General features: G+C 41.4%; 1 protein-coding gene across 11 annotated transcripts in view; it reads left to right on the top strand.

Annotated features, from left to right (window-relative positions):
* Positions 1-20,238, top strand: part of GABRA5 (gamma-aminobutyric acid type A receptor subunit alpha5) — a 56,199-nt gene that overhangs the window by 4,491 nt on the left and 31,470 nt on the right. For all 11 annotated transcript variants that reach the window (XM_085582544.1, XM_021546712.2, XM_085582533.1 and 8 more), the window contains 3 exons: positions 5,098-5,219; positions 7,029-7,096; positions 7,208-7,428. In XM_085582544.1, the coding sequence (XP_085438670.1) occupies positions 5,098-5,219; positions 7,029-7,096; positions 7,208-7,428 (411 nt within the window). The remainder of the gene's footprint in view (positions 1-5,097; positions 5,220-7,028; positions 7,097-7,207; positions 7,429-20,238) is intronic.

Raw genomic sequence — 20,238 nt, 5'->3', positions numbered from 1 at the left:
TTTCAGAAATGTGTCTAAGAGCCAGAACCAACAGGGATGGACGTTGTTCATGTACCCACAGTATAGTTGCCATCTGCTAATAATATTTATAATAGCAGAAACACAGAGAACAGAAGATCCCAATTATGTGTAGCCAACCATGAATTTCTCTGTACACTCTGAAGAATTCAGTCCGTGGTGTGTCTGTATTTTCACATACTTCTCCAGCTCACAGCCATTATTACTAAGACCATAATCCTGCTATTTAGGCAAAACATACCTCTCCTTCAAGCTGTTATTTCAAGTTAGTCTCTGCAGCCCTAAGCAGTTAGTTCTGCTGGGATACCTCATTTCAAGTACTTGTGATGCTAGGGAGTTCTTCTTCATATTTTTAAAGACTAATTTTGTAAGAATTATTGTATACTTATGCAGTCATGCTTGTCTGTTTATTTTTTTATTCTGTCTGCCTTTCATTCTTCATATCTCCACATAGCTTTTTGAACCCATTAGAAAATTTTAATAACTGGAAAACGAAATTGCTGTCTAGAACTGCATGCAGGAGGCAGACAGGTATCAGTCAGTCCCACTGCCAAACAGCTGAACAGTTTCAGCATCTCTGGCCTGCCAGCTGGCCAAAGAGCAGGAGTGTCCCTCTGGCCATCCAGCTCTGCTTGGTGCAGGAGAAGCCCTGGCATGCAGTGCGTCCCAGTGAAGCTGCAGGTCAGTGACATGGGGAGATGAGAGTGCTGGGAGGTATTTAATGATCCTGGAAGCAGCTCAGGACATCGAAAGGGGCATTAGGATGTCAGGGGATGGGGAGGACTGGAAATGTCACCCTGTGAGAAACAGGCTTTCACTGCACTGCTCACAAATTGTTCCTTCCCTGAAGGTAGTAAAACACTACTCTTGCTAAACAAAAGAATTAAATTATTTCTTAAGAATCTGAAAATAGTTTTAAAATTTCATCATTTTAGTCAGTCTTCTAATCCGATGTGAAAGAATTGAGTCTTCAGTGCACAAATTCACAAAATCAACATTTTTAGATCTCAAGAATCCTTACGGAAGGGGTGGCAAGAAGCTAACTTAGAAAAGTAAATCTCTTTCCTTTGATGTCTGGCCAGCTGGCTTTATCCAAAAGTTTGCATTCTCCACTGTCTTCCACAAACCGTTAATTTGTCTGAAGTTCAGATATAATTGCAATCCTATTAAAGCAAGCTATAAGAAACACTACTCTTAAAAGAGAGGGAGTAAAATATAGCTTTCTGTAGTAAAATAGTCTTCAGTTATTTTTTCCAGAAATTCTTACCGTTTCTTTTTAAAGACATTTTGGGAAAATCATTAAATATCTACCATACTTTTCCCTTTTATTACAACTAAGCTGTGAGTAGTACCTACCCTGATTCTGACTAGATGGCAAAAAAGACGATGTTTAAAGTGGTAAATTATGAAATCATCAGAAGAGATAGCTGAGCATCTTTAGAGAGTTATTACATTTTACACTGATGGGCCCCTTCTGTGGCTTATGATTTTTTCAGTTATCCTAAAATTGCAATATTAAATAAATGTGATGAGAAGTATTCCTGGTTGGTTTAGTTTATGTTCAATAATGAGCTTTAAATGCAATTATCTCTGAATTTTCTTAGCATTTCTCTAAGATTTTTTTCTTAGGTTTATTTTTATCCCTAACTGAAAATTTCTGCTATAAAAAAATTTTTTACTGCAGAGAGCAATAATGTGCTTACCTACTAATATGTTGATAAAGCCTAATCCTCAGCTGTGTGGAAATAATTAGTTTAGGGTAGGTAGCACCTATTTCTCTCTATTCGTTGAGCTATATAGTATCTAATATATGCATGTAACTTTGCAAGTAGAGTTTGCATGTCTTTTTACATGTCACGACAATCTCAGCTCTTACTCCAAAACGTGCATTTCACCAGCAATCTCAATAACAGAAATTACATGCTAACTTTCTGTTAAGGCAGAAAAAGTCACACTTACATAAGAGCAAACAGCAATCCATCTACAAATGCAACTTCACATAATACCAGCATTTCACTGAAATTCGGAATCAGATGCCTTCATTTTTGGGTGATCTGCCAAATCTAAATTGGATTGCAGTTTTGCAGAAGTGCAGACTTTTTAATAGTCTTCACCATAGTTGTTTCTCCATCTTTTTCCTCTATTAATTAGCTTTTGTTGTGAAGAAACAAAAGTATTTCAGTGTATGGGTTGTGTGTACTATTCCTGTGCAAGACGTACATAGCTGAGATAGGAGGAAGCAGCACCTCTTGTTAGCTTGAGAGGAGCAGTTCTGAGAATTAAGTAGATTTTGTCCCATTCCCACAAAAATAGTTCAATGGAAATCCTCTCTCAGAGTTCAATTGGCTTTGATTCAGCCATAAGCCCTAAAAATAACAAGCTTTTTCAAGAGCAGAGAAACTAGTGAAGCTTTGTGTCCTGTGCCCCCAGCACTGCATCTTTGCAATAATCCCAGATCCTCATTTGATATCCCTTGTTCCCATCTCCCATTCCAAGACCTACATTTTACCTGTACTGTCCTTTTCTCCCAAGATCTTTCATAATGACCCTGCAAGTCTCCTCCATACCTCTTAATTGTCACAGAGGAGGGGGGCTGGTCTTGCTGAGGCTGTTTCTGAGCTACATGCATACTGAGTGGCCCAGCCAGCGAGGCAGATGGAATAGATGACTGCTAACCTCACATTTTTACTTAATGAGGCACTAATTTTTTGCTCTCCCCTTGTCTAGTCACAGCTTCTCATGAAACTTATAGGAACGAAATGAAGTTTGATCTCTCCGCTTCTTTGTCAGATGCAGTGGAAAATGAAAATGGGTTGCTACGTTGATGCGGGGTAGCAGTCAGACAGCATGATGCATATCTCTTTCTTATGAAAAAGAAAAGATAAAATAGATGAGAAAAGTCGAAAATAGTATTCTAGGTATACTGGATTTTCGTGCTTTATACTAGGGTTTTATCAAAGCATTCGTTGTGGTTGCTGCATTTGAAGAAGATCTCTAAGTTCTGTCTCCTGTTTGCATTTGTTAGGCTGCTACTTTTGAATATTCACTTTTAAATGGTGAATCCCTTGAATTACAATTGACAAAAAACAGTTCACAGTCTTTTTTCTGGAATCGTCCAGCCTGAAAACATGTCTAATGTTTCTGTAATCAGTTTTCATCTGCTGGATTAACTGTCTTTCTTGTCTGCCTCAATTGCTCACTAGAGGTTGTGGTCACAGCAAAGAAAACAGAATTAACTTGGTCTTTTGACCATGGAGATGAAAAATAGGCAAGATTTGTGGCTATGCCTCCACCTGCAGTGACGGGAGATCCTTGGTGGCCTTGGGAACTGCAGTGTGGAGCTTGCTGAGGTTTGCAGCAGTGCCAACTGCACTTAGAAACCTCCTCAAACAGGCGTTTTCATGGGCTTTGGTGTTTCAGGGAATCACATCTGTGCTCCCTCGACCTGACCTTGCTCCCACGTCCTGAAAGGCTTTGCAATCCCTTTCTCTTTCAGCAGGACCATACAAACTGTAAAGGGAACGAGCACAGGGCAGGGGTGGGTCCCCAGGTCTGTGAGGGGATACATGGCTGAGAGCAGCTTGTTCTGAGCTAGGTCTGGTGTCACTTAAACTTCCAGATGCACTACAGGGGTGTCAGTGAGGTCTCATTAGTAGAAACCTTATGCAGGTAAAACCAGGTTGAGGTCCCTTTGTCTTTCTTTGTATGACTCCTATTCTGTTAGGTAAGGCAACCACATATTTTCTGCATTTTCTGCAAGTATTTTGCAAAGAAAGCTGTTCAGAGAGATGCTCAGAGCTTCTCTATTTATTTACAGATTTATTTTCCTGGGAACTGGTAGTAAATAAACATGGATTTTTTTTTTTTTTTTTTTTTTTGTCTGTGGATGATTGTCTCCCATCAAGTTCAGGTTGCTGAGTGTAAGCTATTCCTGCCTGCTGGCAGGGTGCACGAGGCAGGGTTCAGTTCCTGGTAGGGCAGTGTGCCCTGTCACAGCTGGAGGATTTGCTGGTGATCTCAGCAGAGGCTGAATCATGAATAAGCACCTAGTGTGAGCTGTCCTAAGAGATGCTTATTGCTTGCTGCAGGTGAAGCATGCTTGTGGATAATCTCCCATGTCTATTCTTTAGGTAAGCAAAGGCATTAATAAGCAGGGGATTCTCCAAAGCATCTTTAAATGAAAATCAAACAGATTTAAAAATGCGAGTTGTTAGTTGTGCTGTGAGCAGCTTCCTAGGTCTGAGACATGGATAAAATGATGAAATAAAGAAGAGTTCAGAATAAACACAAATCTGGCCCAAAAGATATGGAATGAGGCCCACTACACATTGCTGTTATTTGCATACTACAAGGGAGAACTAATTTATGCAAAAGAGAGAGGAGGAGTGAAGAACTGTGTTTTCTGTACAGCAGTATGTTTTTCAGATACCCCAGTGATACCCCAGTGGGATATTTTAATGTAGTGGGAGTTTGTTATCCTCAGATAAGGTCACAGTTCATCCTTTGTTCTGGCAGTAAATTATAGAAACTTTGAAAATTAGAATCTGTTTGTCATTTAAAGATTGAACAGCACCTGCAAGCATACTTGAAGGTGCATCTCCAGGCAAACCTGTACTTCTCATGCAGCTCCCCAGCCAGTAGTTCCCGAGAAATGGAGAGGTAACCTTAGGAAAACCAGTAACAGTTCTTGCCAGTGCTGTGAGCTGACCTTGCTCCCTGCCATGGATGGAGCTATGCCAGCACTGGGGAGGTGCAGGGGCTAATGTGAGAAGGGGTAGCACAGGAGACAGGGATCTGCCTGTGCATTAGGGACAAAGATCAAAGGGCTCATGTGTCCCCCAGTCCTGCATCCCATGGTTTTACCTGTATGGCATGTGTCCTTCTATGGGTCCTCCTCCAGGGAGAGCTATGTATAACTTTATAATAATGGTGAGATAAATGGCTGCTGCTGCCTGTGCTGTTCAGGAGCAGCAAGAGAGGAGAGAGCCTTGGAGGCTCCATCACAGAGTACCCTTGAGACTGAAGTCCGTTGAAATCTGTGTGGCTTGTGACATATTTCCTTTTGTTTGCATAAAACAGCTTTTCACAAACGCCCACACCATCAGTAAAAGAGGAGGCCAATGATAACATCACTATATTCACCAGGATCTTGGATGGTCTGCTGGACGGCTACGACAACAGACTGCGCCCAGGACTGGGAGGTAGGAAAACGTGGTGGCTCGGCCAGTCCCCTGCTAGACAGGAGTATTGTCTACATGGTGCCCTCCCAAGTGGGTACCTGCTCTTGGCTGTGACAAGGGACTTGTGTTTGATTAACTGAAGTCAGTCTAGAAAGCAGATTTGTCTCCTAGCAAATGGAGCACAAGAAAAAGATTACTGAGAATCGTGTTCTTCAGTCACTCAGGTCAGCTGAGGTTGGCTTAGGAGAGCATCTATGATACATTTTTTTCTGTAATTAAATATGGTTTGGATTTTTCTTTCTGGTATTTCCTAAGGTGAGCAAGACATTATGCTAGCAGGTTGCTGCAAGACTGCCTTACTGGTCAGCCTGTATAAAATTATGTTGATAATGCATATCCCTTTTAAAAACAGATCCCTAAACCATCCATATTTAGACAAGTACAGTAAATCTGTATTGATATGTCTTTTTGATAACCTCTACAGAAGCTATTTTAAAACCATAGCATGTGAATAGTGGTTGCCATCCTAACCTTGTTGAGCCCTCCTTCAGCTCTCTTTCCCCCAGATTTCTCTCATTTGCTACCCATGTGTAAACCATCTGTTATGTTTCTTCCTGGCCCTTTTTTAATCTGGCTACCCCCACCCCTTCCTCTTGTGAGACCAACACATTGCTTTCATCCCTTTCTCTCCTTCTCCTCTCACTTTACACAGAGATGCTTGAAAATAGGGCTCGATGCTTTTTATCTTATATAACGAACTTCTGAAATTTCTGCCCTTAAATTAAATTAGACCTGGATTTGAAAAAATGCCAGAAGCACTTAAGAGACTTGAGGGTAGAAATAATTTGACCTAACTTTGGACATCTCTGATAGATGTCTGGAATCAGGCAGATCACCCAAGCCAGCTGAGGGGAGTAAGTCCTTCCGAGATACACTTCATCTGATCCTGTGGTAGGTATTGCATAAGTGCTGGTAGTGTTAACTGACAGCCCAGAAAGCCAATCCCATCCTGGGATGCATCAAAAGAAGAGTAGCCAGCAAGATGGGGGAGGAGATTCTTCCCCTCTGCTTTTATGAGTACTGTGTTCAGCTCTGGAATCCCAGCATAAGGAGGACATGAACATGTTGGAGTGAGTCCAGAGGAAATTACTAAGATGATAAGAAGGCTGCAGTATCTCTACTGTGAAGACGTGAGAGAGTTGGGGGTACTTCACCCTGGAGAAGAGAAGGCTCTGGGGGTAACCTTGTAGAAATCTTCCATTGCCTAAAGGTGCTTAGAGGAGAGATGAGGAGGGACCCTTTATCAGGGAGCGATGGGATAAGGGATAATGGTTTTAAACTGGAAGAGGGTAGGTTTAGATTAAGTATTGGGAAGAAATTCTTTACCTTGAGGGTGGTGAGGCACTGGAACAGGTTTCTCAGAGAAGCTGTGGATACCCCATCTGTAGAAGTGGTCAAGGCCAGGTTGAACGGGGCTCTGAGAAACCTGACCTAGTCAAGGCTGTACCTGCCCATGGCAGGGGATTGAAACTAGATGATCTTTAAAGTCCTTTCCAACCCAAACCATTCTGTGTCTCTATGAGCAAAACTTGTCAGTCAGAGGAAATGCACTCTTGAAGGGCTGGTTTCTTTCTGTTTGTAAGAGCAAAGCCTGGACTCCCAAAGGTCAACAACTGCATTTCATCTGGCATGAAATGCCTCCTCAAGCATGCTCTTTATTTAAATCTTTTGGAGATTTTTGAGCGATTCAGAAATTAATAGAAATAAGTATTGCTAGAAGGTATTTGCATTTTAAAGCAATTACTGATGCAGAGCCTATGTTTATTACAGAGCGAATAACTCAGGTGAAAACAGACATCTATGTTACCAGTTTTGGTCCTGTGTCAGACACAGAAATGGTAAGTTAGCACGTGGCTGCCAATTTGATTGTATTTACTTTGCTGAAGTCATTTTTGGAACCATAATTTCTATTCAGATCCTGCAATACCTCGAGTATTTCTTTATGCCAGGAATACACCATTGACGTTTTTTTCCGACAAAGCTGGAAAGACGAAAGGCTGCGATTCAAAGGACCTATGCAACGCCTTCCTCTTAACAACTTGCTCGCCAGCAAGATCTGGACCCCAGACACTTTTTTCCACAATGGCAAGAAGTCTATTGCTCACAACATGACAACCCCAAACAAGCTTCTGCGCCTGGAGGATGATGGCACTCTGCTGTATACCATGAGGTAATAGCCAGGGTTGATTTCTTCTGGTGCTGATTCCCAGATAACTACAGTTACTTGTGGGGAGCATCGCTTTCTTCACTCCTAGTAGAGCCAGGGAACCAATCTTTCACGCATATTTGTGTGCACATCAAGAAAAATGGAAAATATAATTGCAGCCTTAAAGTACAAATTAGTAGCTTCTGAATAGTGCTAGTGCTTAACTATTTCTTTTGATTAAATGGAAAGCATATTCTCAACAGATTGATGAATCAGTTCAGCTTTTTTATGACGATCTGTTCTCTCTTACTGTTTGTTTTTGTAGCTGTAGTGCAGACTGCAGGAGAACAGTATCCAAGACCAGAAACTGAGACTTTGTTCTGGGGCAGTACATCTTGAACCCTTGGAACTTTTGTTATATTTTTTGTATTAATTTGACTAATAGCGCTAAAAGGAAAATGATCATAGGGATAAATGGCATAAGCTAGCAGCACTGTGAAGCTGCTTTAGCAAGTACAATCCTTCAAACAAAGCTGGGACATTATATTACTGAGAAGCAAATGGGTGTCTCAGATCTTCAGAGTTGTACTCTTCTTCTGATTTGAGTATACTGCCAAGGATCATCATTGCATAATGTAGATAAAAGATATAACATCAATAATTTTAGGTGTTTGAAATTATTTCAGGCCAAATCCCACATCACTGTATGGAAATTTGCTCATTAAAGGTAGTTAGCCTGTAGTAATTAAGACTGCTGTATATCTTCAACAGAGTTTTCTCCAAGACCATAGTCATATGGACAACTTGAAAAAGAGATAAAAGTAAAAACCTACTGAGCAGCAAAAGGTTATTCTGAACTTTCAGTAAAGAAGCCCAGAGTGCTTGAGACCCAGCAAAGTGCTCAGGAGCCTGAAGTTGGGCACTGAGATGACTGGGTTTTCAGCAGGCAGCCCCCAGCCATGTGTGGGAAGCCAAGCTCTGGCTGTGTTGTGTCCTGCTGTGGGGCTGCACAGTCCTGCACTCTGGCAGGGCGAGTCCCAGGCTTGCTCATGGGCCTAGTGGTTAAGACTTGTTGAGGCTCAAGAGGGTTATGCTCCTGTACACAGGGACCAGGAGCTTCCCAGGTTTTATTTCAGGTGTTTCAAACATGTTTGAGTTTTTTGAGTCTAGTCTTAAATCCCTTATTCTGGAAGGAAAAGGAGACACGGGGTATCCTTACATACGTCCTTACTGTTTTAGACCATCCCAGTTGTAAATGCATTAGCACTAAAAAGACTTAGACATGATGGAAGTCATGTTTAAAAGAAGGAAAAACCATCTTAATTTTTTCTTCTACTGTGTGTGTTGCTGTACTTACTAGCCCCAAATTAGTGATAATCCCACCTATCAGAGAGACTTCACAAAAAAAGTTAGTGATGCCAGCCTTAAAACCAGTCCCACTGCTGTATGGACTACATAAGTACCACTCCAGAGATTGCAGAGGTGGCAATTCCCAGTTACCTGTGTAAATTACTTGTGTAAGTGAAGTCCAGATCAGATTTGCATTCAGCCTGGAGAAGAACATGATGACATTGTGGAGCAGATTGCACAATTTCTGTGCAAGCACTGTTTTTTGCAGCATTAAACAAATGCAGTGAAACCCTGATTCATGAGGAGAGGAGCTAACCCACCCCAGCTAGCAGAGTGAGACCTGGGTGAGCTAGGCCTAGGTGAGCTCATCACTGAATCTGAGTTACTCTGTCAAGGTGTCTCTCTGGTGAAAATGGCATAATATTTTCAGGTCCCACAGGAAAAGCTCAGCATATGCAGCTGGAGAAAAACATGGATGTGACACAGACTTTCTCATCATCCCACTCAGCTCCTTTTTCCCTGATTTTTTGGGATTGATGATTTTGTAGACTACAGAAAGAACAGAATGCTTTTGTAACCTAAAAAAAACCATGCAACATAACTTTTTTTGGTTAGAATATTGTCTGTGGAAATAAAATTTCTACTAACCACAGTATATGTGATAAGAAATAGAGTGCAAATCTTTTAAATCAGATTGCTTTCCACTATTACAAGTAATAGCTTTCAAGTTTCTAAACCTTCTGCTTAAACATGAGTCAGGGTCCTGCTTTTGTAACATGCATGGAGCTGTGCTCCTTTGGAGGCAGAGCCATCCTGTGCCACAGGGTGTCTTGAGGGTATCATCCCAAGCTGTTCAGAGGTGACTGTGACAAGCAGCCAGCCCCTTCAGCTTCCTTGAGTGTCCTAACAAAGGTAACAGCTAGCAGAGTTACCTAGGATGGCTTTCCTTGAGGAGATAGACAGCACAGGGCTTTTTTTGGGGGGAGCTGCTTGTCTCAGTGGTAATACATGGTGAAGTACTGAGTTTCAGCTGAGGCTTGAGCCCCAGTTCCTGTAGCTCCCATCAGGCTTACTCAGTTCTCAGGATCTGGGGATGTGTAGACAGCCCTCTGTTAGCTCTGCATTCTCCTCGTTTCCAAGGAGGAATTGCGAGCTTCCCAGACTGTACGTAGGAGTATTCTGTGTGGGGAGGATTGGACCCTCTGTCATTGACAGAGATGCCTGAATTGCTTTTGCAACCTTGCATCTGGCTGCCTGAATGAAGGGGAGGAAAGCAGCCGAGCCAATGCTGACCTTCCATCCAATTTCGCTTCCAAATATACCAAGTATGAGCAGCTGAGCAAACTTCCAGCTTTAGTACTTGTCAGGACATACGTTTCCATGACACACGTGTTTACTTATAAAGAAAAATGTACACCTCGCATATTGCATTTGATGATACATTGTCTGGGTCAGAAGTTGATGGGATGCATGTTGGATGGAAATCTGATAAATTAGCTGCTCTGTATGTGTGGCACTAAAATCCTTCTGTGTGAATACAGGAACACGTCCTCTAGACAGATTCCACAGACAGCAGTGTTCTCTGTGGGGAATGACTTAATAATTCTGTTTGTCTTTCACTTGGGAGGACCTATTAGTTTTATTTCACTAATGTGATTTACAAATGAAACGCTCCTGAATGGAACGCTGCAAATTCTGTTTCTGCCCCTAGAGGGGAGTATTGTCCGTAGCTACACTTTAAAATTTTTTACTTTTTTTTTTTCCTTCAGTAAGAACACTGGTATAAAAAGCAGTAGAAAACATACATCATATTTCACTAATATGTATATAAAATAGCTTTTTGAATGAAGGTAAAAATTAGATTATTTCCTTTAAAAAAATCAAAATATATTTCGTTTATATTATCTGAGAAATAAATATTGTAAAACATATAGAATTCGTTTATTTTGAAAAATTGGAACAGTGATTTAAGCAACATTTTAAGGCTAAAAAGAGAACCATCATGTTTCAGTGAACTGCATTTTTTTTCTTTTTTTTGCTTAGTGTGAATTGGCTGTAAAGACAGAAGCTTTGATAAACTTTGCTGTAGAATGCCAGAAAAAAATGCTGTGAAGAAGCCAAAAATTATATGAAGTAGAGCATGCTCACTAGAGCTAAACTTTTGGCCCATATATATTAACTTTTGGGCAGCAGCTTTTATGCATTTTTAATGGTTTTCTATCAGCTTATAGATAGTGAAAAATCTTTCTTATGCCATCACAAAGGCACTCCTTAGAGCCCCATTCTCACTGTCAATTTGAAAGGATCCCAAATCCCTTTTTTTATCACCAGGACTTCCATGCATCTGATATAATCTGGGAATTTAAATAGGACATAGTCATATATCTGAGGAGTGCACAGATTTTTCCTGTGTTATTATGGCAACTGAAGACTGCCAGAGAACCTGGGAGAGTTTACAGTAAAATCTGTCCCAATAATTTACATATGAATAATTTAACAGCTGGAGAATGCAGACATTCTTCAGCATGGTGTTAAAAAAACTCCAAAATTTTTAATACAGCCCTAAAATACTGTTACCTTTGCAGCTCCAGAAAGATATTTACAATTCAGCAAAGTGTATCCACTTGATGGCAGCATTACCACGCTGCTTGCTCTGCTGTGCTGCATACGCAGGCTTCCTTGGACTGAAAATACTGATTCTTACACTTAGCATTAAAATTGTTTCTGCGAGTGAATGCATGTCCTGAGTGCATGTTAGCACTAATTCTGCTCTTCCATGAAGGGCTTGGATTAGCAACCTTACCATTTTATGCTCTAGAACTATTGATCATAAAGCCAGTTGACCAGAAGATACGATGCTGTTTTCAAGATTTTAATGGAAAGCCAGGGTTTGTTTGTTTGTTTGTTTGTTTGTTTGAAGGGAAAATTATTCTATGAGAAATGTGTACATTCTCAAGATATGACTTTGCCAGACATAGGTTTGCTTGTGTGCCCACAAACGACAAGTGACCAGCAAATCCATGATTTAAAATGAGTCCTCGGTTTTCCATCAGCCAGATGTCTGGTTCCAGATGGAAATGTTTCTGTTCAATCTGAATGCATTTTTCCTTATTTATTTTTTATATCTACAGAAAGGGATCTGTCAATACTTTTTAGGTATTGTATAAATATTAAAAAACTAATTACAAGGTATGAAGACATACAAATACACATTTCCTTTCCCTGTGTTAGACTTGCTGTGTTTTCTTTTGTATTCAAGCTTCAATCTGCCTGAAGCTGGAAGAAAAAAAAAGTTATTTCTTTACATTGGACTGAATCTTGTGGAGTGATGAAAAATTGCAGTGGTGGCAAGGACTCTCAGCTGCTTTTCGTCAATTCAGATTTTGACAGAGGGAGAGAAAATAGGGATATGTGAAGTGAAAGGCCCTTCCCTGAGGATAGCAGCAGGATTCTTGATTAAACACCAAGTCTCTTGCTTCCCATCGCTCTGTTTTGGTTGCACATTGCCTCATTTCTCAAAAGCTGTCCTTCAAGGATCCAAGATTTGTTGTTTTGAAAAATCCAGGGCTGGAGTTGCTCACAGGGAGAGAAAGGCATCAGAGAAGACTGTGGTGTAATTCATTCAAAATGGGCAATTATGACCAAATATAATCCCTATGTAGATTGTGTGACATGGTCTATTCTGCTGGTAATAAAAGTGGGAAGAGCCCTGCAGAGCTCTCCATCACAGAGATGGGAACTTGCACAGCAAGGACAGAATTGATTAAAAGACAAAACCCAAACAAGAACCAGCATGTCCTTGGAGGAGGGGATGCTTGCTTGGGTTTTGAGGAGCTACAAAAGGTACAACTTTAGTTCCAGGTCTGTGCTGAGTGCAGAGGCAGACCCAACTTCCCTTTGGGGTTAGCCGGTACAGTTTCTGCCAGATTCCTTTGTGTTCTAACTGCTTTATAGGCATGAACCAGCAGAGCTGGCACGTATGGATGGGGTGGCTGGACAGAACCCAGAAGGAAGCAGTGCCCTCACAGCTCCCCCCAAACACCCAGGGAAAGGACAGATGCTTTGGTGACTGTATCTGCCCAATCTGCTTCTGAATCTGGGGGCTTTGAAAGTGTCTGGTAGATGCTGAAGAATTGTTATGGTTCTTCTGTCTTTTTTACTATTAGGGGAGGATAACATTACAGTGGATACCCTGGTCATTTCACTTAGACAGAATTTAGTATCTTCATCTGCCTAATCAGAAATACCATCCTCTGAAGTACATTATATTTGTGCTGAAACATTTGACTGCCAATGAGTAATCTAAAATACACTGTGGTATAATGCAAGCAGGGAGGGTGGGATTCACCTAATTCTGTTAATCTGTAATGTTGGTGACTGCAGCTGAGCCTCTGGGCCCAGATTTGCTCTCAATGCAGGAGAGAGAATTTCATATGGAGTTAGAAGTCTACATTATTTCAGATGTTTGCTTTAGTAATGAAGTTAAGAGGCTTATTTCTCTCCACTCACACTTCAGGGGTTCTTATTGTTTTGGTTTTTTTTTTTTCACAGTGGCAAAGGAGTACAGTGTAACTAATGCCATTTAGTTTAGTTTAGTTTAGTCAGATGAGTCTCATCTTGGTTATTTCCTTCAGTGTTTCCTACCTCCATACTCATGCAGCCTAGAAATGGGTATTGTGCCAGCAACCTAAAGCTATGGGATGTTCTGGCCAGAGCTGGACCTGTTCTGTGGAGGACTCATACAGTTTCCTCTCTGTGCAACCAAAAGCCCAAGGTTGTGCAAGCATAGCACATCTGAACACACATAAACTGGGTTCAGTCCTCTGCTTTTGCCTAGGTGGGTGTAGCAGGGAATATGGTGCACCTTATGAGGAGCTCAGGAAACAAAAGTCACTAGGAGATTCGGCAGCTCCTTCTCTGAGGTTGAACTGTTACAAACAGGTGATTATGCTGTAGCAGGTGCTAGCACTGGTGGTGGTATAAATAACAAACAGGTGGTAAATTGAGGCCTGTTTAATGGCTATTTATGGTGTTAAACAGCTGAGGAATCATAGGGCTCTTTTCCTGGTGCAGTGAAAACCCACAGTCTGACCCTTTACCTGGCCTTTCATGGTTGTATTTGTCAGGAGCATGTATTATTTCAGAAGTAAGGCAAGAAAACCCCAGGTAATAACATCCTGCTTGGATGGCTAAACAGCTTTCTTCATGTACCAATAAGGAACATACACATAGGGATGTGCACGTTTCCCTCTAATCCCAGTCACTTCCCATTTTTGCAGAGGTATAGGGAGCATTAATGTTACACAAAAGGCAGGATATTATGATGAGGCGTGACCTTGGAGGTAAACCTGAGATGGATAAGAGGAAGCTGGAGTTAAATGCATGTGGCTGAAAGGAAGATGCGATGGTTTTGAGCTCTACGTCTGAAATGTAGAAAATTACCAAAGATTTTTGTTCTGTATTTTGGGTTGCCAGGTCATAATCCTTCCTACCTACCCTGCCATGTCTGTACATCTCAATCTAAATGTGAGAGAGCCCAAATGGGCTGGTACTGCACATCCTGATATCTGCTCCTCCTCCTCATCCCTCCCCCCACTCTTACTTTTTAAATCCAGGTAATTTTTCTCAGAAGAAAATACATCATGTAGTTTATGCCTATTCATAGAAATATAAAGGGTGTATGAACTGGGAGGAAGCAAAAATATGTCTGTGCAGTGAGGTAGCCTTCATCCATGGAGGAACACATGCCATACTGACAGGCAGAAATGGAAAAACAAAAGCCCTTTTGGACAGTCAGAAAACCTGCACTGATCAAATTGCCTAGCAGGTGATATCCAAACTGAAGGATGACTGCACTTTGTCCATAGCCTTCATCATTTAGTGTGATTTCTATGCTTCCTTCTTTCTCCTGTACTTGGGTTGTCTTCCACTGAAAGCAAAGATCAGCTGTGCAGTTGATTGGCACCAGGTATTGCTGGCTGGTTCTGCCAGTAGCTGGAACTGGGCTCTCCTGAGAGCCAAAAACAAGCTCATAGTTGAGTGTTACTCAGCACTTCAAGTTCAACTGTACTTACTGCAGTTAGCTCTTCCTTGAACATGCTATCAAAAAGCCATGCAGATAAGGAGATTTAAATCAAAATGTGTAGCATGGGCAGACTTGGGGAATGGGTGGCCTGGCAAAATGAGGTGTGGGCTGGTTGAGATGTTTCCCGTTTCACCTGCATCAACAACTGCATCAGCTTCTCGGCACTGCTAGAGCTAGTTAAATTTTTGGGTTTTAATTCAAGAATTCACTAAAAAAAAGAAGCTGCTGCAGAGGCAAAGTTCAGAAGCCTTCTTCATGGGGTGCCAAAAAAGAATTCAGGCCATAAAGAAGAGAAAGCTTGGAGAAGTTTTTAAGTAAAGCTATCCAACAGATGGATGTGATACTGTGCAGAGCATTCAGAGCTGCATAGCCACTTTGATCTAAAGTTTCTTTAGGAAAGTAAAAGAAGAGAAGGAAGAGAACCTGAAGAAGGAATTGTCTGTCAAAAAGGTTGGGGTTTTTACTGCACCAATTAGTCTGGCAAAAAACCAGAGTTTTATCCAGTAAGTTCTACCCTGCTTATGGACTTCATTAGATAACTTGCATGGTAAGGTTGGCTACGCACAAACTCACTGCTTCATCTATTGGTTTTATGCACTTAAAAGAAGTACTGGAGAATTAAAGGTATTACCTTTACTATAAATGTCTGCTTTCTGTAACCTCCCAAATACATATAGTGTAATCTGTGTGTCCTTTTGGTTATTACATTGCCTTTTTCTGTTTTTCCTGTGTCTAGAGGCTGAACATCTTCCCTATTCCTAAGAGTATGCTCTGAGTATGTCAAGTTATTCCACATGCAGGGAGGTCATTCTTATAGTGGCACAGATTTTGAGATCAATTCTGCCACCTCAGATCATGTCACAATAACTTAGTTTGAAGCACAGTTCATCTAGGCAAATAAAGTCCTGTTTTACACTTCAGCAGAAGCTGTGATGAGGATTTTATTTGTTTAAAATGAGAGTTTTACTTTCATGTGTGCCATGCATCTGAATTACACATTCACAGCTCCCAAAAGCCTCAATGACTGGAGCTCTTAGTCTTTCATAGTCCCTTCCCTGTAGCATTTTAAAGGACATTTTGTTGTCACATAATGATAGCACATCTCAGCATCATAGGAAAGTTTGGACATGGTAGAATTCTTGGCAGAGAGGTTATGAAGGTAAAATGGGCTAAGAAATTTCTGCAGAGCACCTTTCTCTAGTTTTAGCTTTACTTTCTGTTCTCTGTTCACTTTATGTGGTGTATGCCAAAGAAACCAGTGTTTATTAGTAGGAGACAGTGGTGAACTGCCTCCACATCCCACATGGACATGCAGATCAAGGCTCTGAATCTGCATTTTGGCCTTTTTTCCAACAAAGTGATGAAAATCCATGAGAAAAACACTGTTTGAGTCTCTAAGAATAATCACTTCTTTCCCCTGAGCCAGGCTGCAGACAATCACCCAAAAAGCGCAGGTTTCAGGGTGACTCTTACAGCCAAGGGGCAAAATCCGTCCACATTCTAAAACTTCTGTGTGGGTGTTCTGTAACCCACCACCATCAACAGGGTTTGTTAGGACTGTATGGCAAGTGCTTCAAAACTAAGAAAGGTCCTCATATATATATTTATGTTTGTGGGTTATGTTTGTACATATATATATATATATATATATATATGTGTGCTTATAATGGCACACTACATTTATTTCAGGAACACAGGGAGAGATTAATTCCCTGGACTATATACACTTACTATGCTGGGGCCTGAAACAAGTTTTGTTTTAAAACCTTTTGCAAGAAATAGAAGTTTGCTTATTGAAGTGTTCCCAAGACATCACAATAGGAGAATAGCTGAATGGTATCATCAGTCGGGGTCAAATGAATAATTTCATACACCTAAAGTTTGAAACAACACAGTTTGGAAAAACAACCCAAACGAATAACTCTATTATTATCCCGGTGCCATGTGTGTTAGAGGGCATACTGGAGATACCAGAAGGGGTCAAGTTATTCTGCTGAGGTCGTGCTGGAGCAGGTACCCCAGGAAGCTTCTCCTGGAGTTGACTCCTGAAAAGGGTCTGACCCAGCCCTGAAGTCTCCCTTTCCAGGGAGCCAGCAAGCCTGCTGCAGTGAGCTATATAAGGCTGGATCCACTTAACTCTTTTTTGGCATGTTGGGGAGATAGGGTGCAGTAGGTTTAAGGTGAGTTTTAAGCAAGTATTTTCCCTTTTATTAAGGGAAATGTCTGGTCTCATGCTGGAGTGGGGGTGGGGGGGAGGCACTTGGGCTCACCTGAGCCCCAGAGCAGGTACTGGTTGGCAGCACAGGTGGGGTCAAAGCACAGCATTTAAATGTTCCCTTTAAACAGGGATGGGGGTAGTGAACAGAAATAAATAACTAAGAAGATGGAGCTGGTTTGGGGATGAGTGCAAATAGGCAGAAAAACTCCATATCTCTCTGGCCATAGTACCTTAGTGCCAACAAAAGTATTTCTGTGTCCCCTTCATCTGTAACGCTTATTAGTCAACATTTATTTGAATTAAGTTCTTCCAAAAGCCACTGGTGACTTTGCCTTTCTGCTTCCCTCTCATTCTAGAGCTCTGTATTTTAATGTCTTTCATATTAAAGTTAGTAGCAAATAACTTTTTGTAAGCAAAAGCAAGTTTTGCAGCTGTCTGTGGCTCCCCAGGCAGGTGACTGCCCTCAACTCCTGCCTGACAGCTGCAGATAATATGTTAGAAAATGTTTCCTGCACTCACAGGGTAGGAGAAGGATGTTCAGTCCCCTCTCTCTTTACTCACAAGTAGGAACAGATGCTCCTTGCATTAAGGAGATCATGGGAACAGCTTGGGGGTCCCTGCAGTGACCTAAAACATGGTCTTGCAGGACAGGGTGCCTCCTGTCTCAGGGACTACTACTGAGGGTTTCTCATGACACCTTGAAGCACACTTACTCCAAATGTCTGTCTCCCTAATATCTGAATATATTTCCTTGCCACATCCTTGATTTTAACACCTCCTCCTTTTCCTTCTTGCTGAAAAGAAACAATCTCTTGAAAGCATTGTGATGCTTCATTCCCCAGTGGAAATGGTTGAAGGTGACTTTTCTGAAGCAAACAAGTCTTGCTGCTTGAATTCTGTTTTTCTTAGATATTTGTTTATGTGTCTTGAAACAGAATGTCAGTAATCACTTTATGTTCTTAAGAGCTATACATTATGAAGCTTTGATAAAGCTTTCATGTACAATTATAGGTGATAGATTAAATAATTTGTAGACGTAACAATGTTTTTCAGATAAATAAGGTACACAATAGCATTTTGTTTATTGATTAACACTTGGTTAGCAGTGTGAGTATTTGGAGCATTATGAGGACAAAAGTTTGTCATTAATAAATCAGCAGCTGTAATCAGTGTTTGTTACATGTTTTAGATGAATAGTAGTCCCGTTGAAGTCAGGGAAAATTTTACCATTATATTCAATAAAATCAGAGTTTTATTCTCTTGTTGCAAAGGACCTTTAACAGCTGTTTATAATCTTGTCAAAGACCCTGTTTGAGTGGAACTAATCCCATAGGGGTTTCACTAAGAAAGAATGATGGTGGACGAGAGAAGCTTTTTAATGCTTCTGTTGGAAAGAGCTGCCTTTTGAGCAATGTGTGTGCTGTGACAGAAAAATCCTGGTTTGGTGACTGTCACTAGCTCAGATAACTGTACTATGCTGGGCACAGCAATCATAATCATTCTGGAGAATCACAGATCATTCTGGAGTCACCATGTTAAAAGGATTAGGCAAAGACTGTTTCATATGTTGCATGCCCAGGCCTCCTTTTTCTTTCTTAAGTAAATGCAAACTGAGAGTAATTTTGTTGCAGTCATGGAATATGCTGTGTTGAAATGGACCCACAAGAAGCATCAAGGGCAATTCCGCCTGCATGGGACCATTCCCAATAATCACACCATGTGTCCAAACGCTTCTTGAACTTTGTCAGGCTGGTGCTGTGACCACTTTCCTGGAGAGACTGTTCTAGTGTCCAATCACCCTCTGTGTGGAGAACCTTTTTCTAATATCGAACTTGAACCTCCTCTGACACCACTTCAGGCCATTCCCTTGGGTCCTGTGTCACTAGTCCTCACAGAGAACAGATCAATGCCTCTTCTTCCCCTCACAAGAACTGTGGGCTTCCCTCAGCCACTTCTAGACAGCTTCCCCTCAAGGCTCTTCACCATCTCCATATCCCTCCTTTGGATGCTCTCTAATAATTTAATATCTTTCTTATAGTGTGGTACCCAAAACTGCACATAATATTCAAGGTGAGGCTGCCCCAATGAAGAGCAGAGCAGAGCAGGACAATCCCCTCCCTTGTTCAGCTGGAGATGCTGTGCCTAATGCACACCAGGACATGGCCCTTTGGGCTACCAGGGCACACTGGTGTCTCGTGTTCATCTTGCCACTGACCAGGACCCCTAAATCCCTTTCCATGGTACTTCTTTCCAGCATCTCATTCCCCAGTCTGTCCATATATCCAGGGCTGCCCTATCCTAGGTGCAGAATCTGGCACTTTCCTTTGTTGTACTTCATACTGTTGGTGATTTCCCAGCCCTTTGATTTGTTGGAAGTCTCTCTGCAGTGCATCCCAGCCTTTGAGGGAGGCAACAGCTGCTCCCAGTTTTGTATCATCTGTGAACTTGCTTCGTATCCCTTCCGGTCCTGCATCCAAGTCATTCACAAAGATGTTGAAGAGCACAGGGCCTAAGACAGAGCCCTGCAGAGCCCCACAAGTGACAAGTCATCAGTCTCATGTCGTCCATTCACTGCAACCCTTTGTGTCCAGCCCCTGAGCCAGTTACTCACTCCTCACATGACAAATTTATTTAGCTGTCTGCTGGATATTTTGTCCAGAAAGTTATTGTGAGAGACAGTAGCATAAGCTGTATGGAAATCCAAAAAGATGGCATCAGCTGACTTCTCTTGATCAACTAGATGGGTTACATTGTCATTAAAAAAAATCAGGTTTGAAAAGCATGAAGCTGTGCTGGCTGTGACCAAGGACTGTGTAGTAATCAGCTGTGTAAACTAGAATATACAAAAGGTCCCTAAGCTTTATGACAATGTTAAAAGCCAAAGTGTGCAAATATCACTGCAGGTGATATTTGAAGGAGTAGCCCCAGATATAATTTTTTTGAGACTCCTGGGGCTATGATCTGAATATATAGTTTGTATTCTGCATCTCAGAGCAAATCTGTATGCAGCAACCCATGCCTCCAGCCCCCAGAGTGTACATGTCTGCTGTGCTGCTTTTATTTCTGTATGCAGTAGAAAATCCAGCCTCTTTGAACCAGGAGTCTGTTGAGTAACTTTGTTTTTCAGGTCCTCACACAGTTATGAAAACCAGTTCTTGTTGGGCACAGAGCACATACAGAA

This window comes from Lonchura striata, chromosome 1 (assembly GCF_050655825.1).
Source record: "Lonchura striata isolate lonStrDom1 chromosome 1, ASM5065582v1, whole genome shotgun sequence".
Classification (NCBI taxonomy): domain Eukaryota; kingdom Metazoa; phylum Chordata; class Aves; order Passeriformes; family Estrildidae; genus Lonchura; species Lonchura striata.
This window is presented reverse-complemented; position numbering and strand designations above follow the sequence as displayed.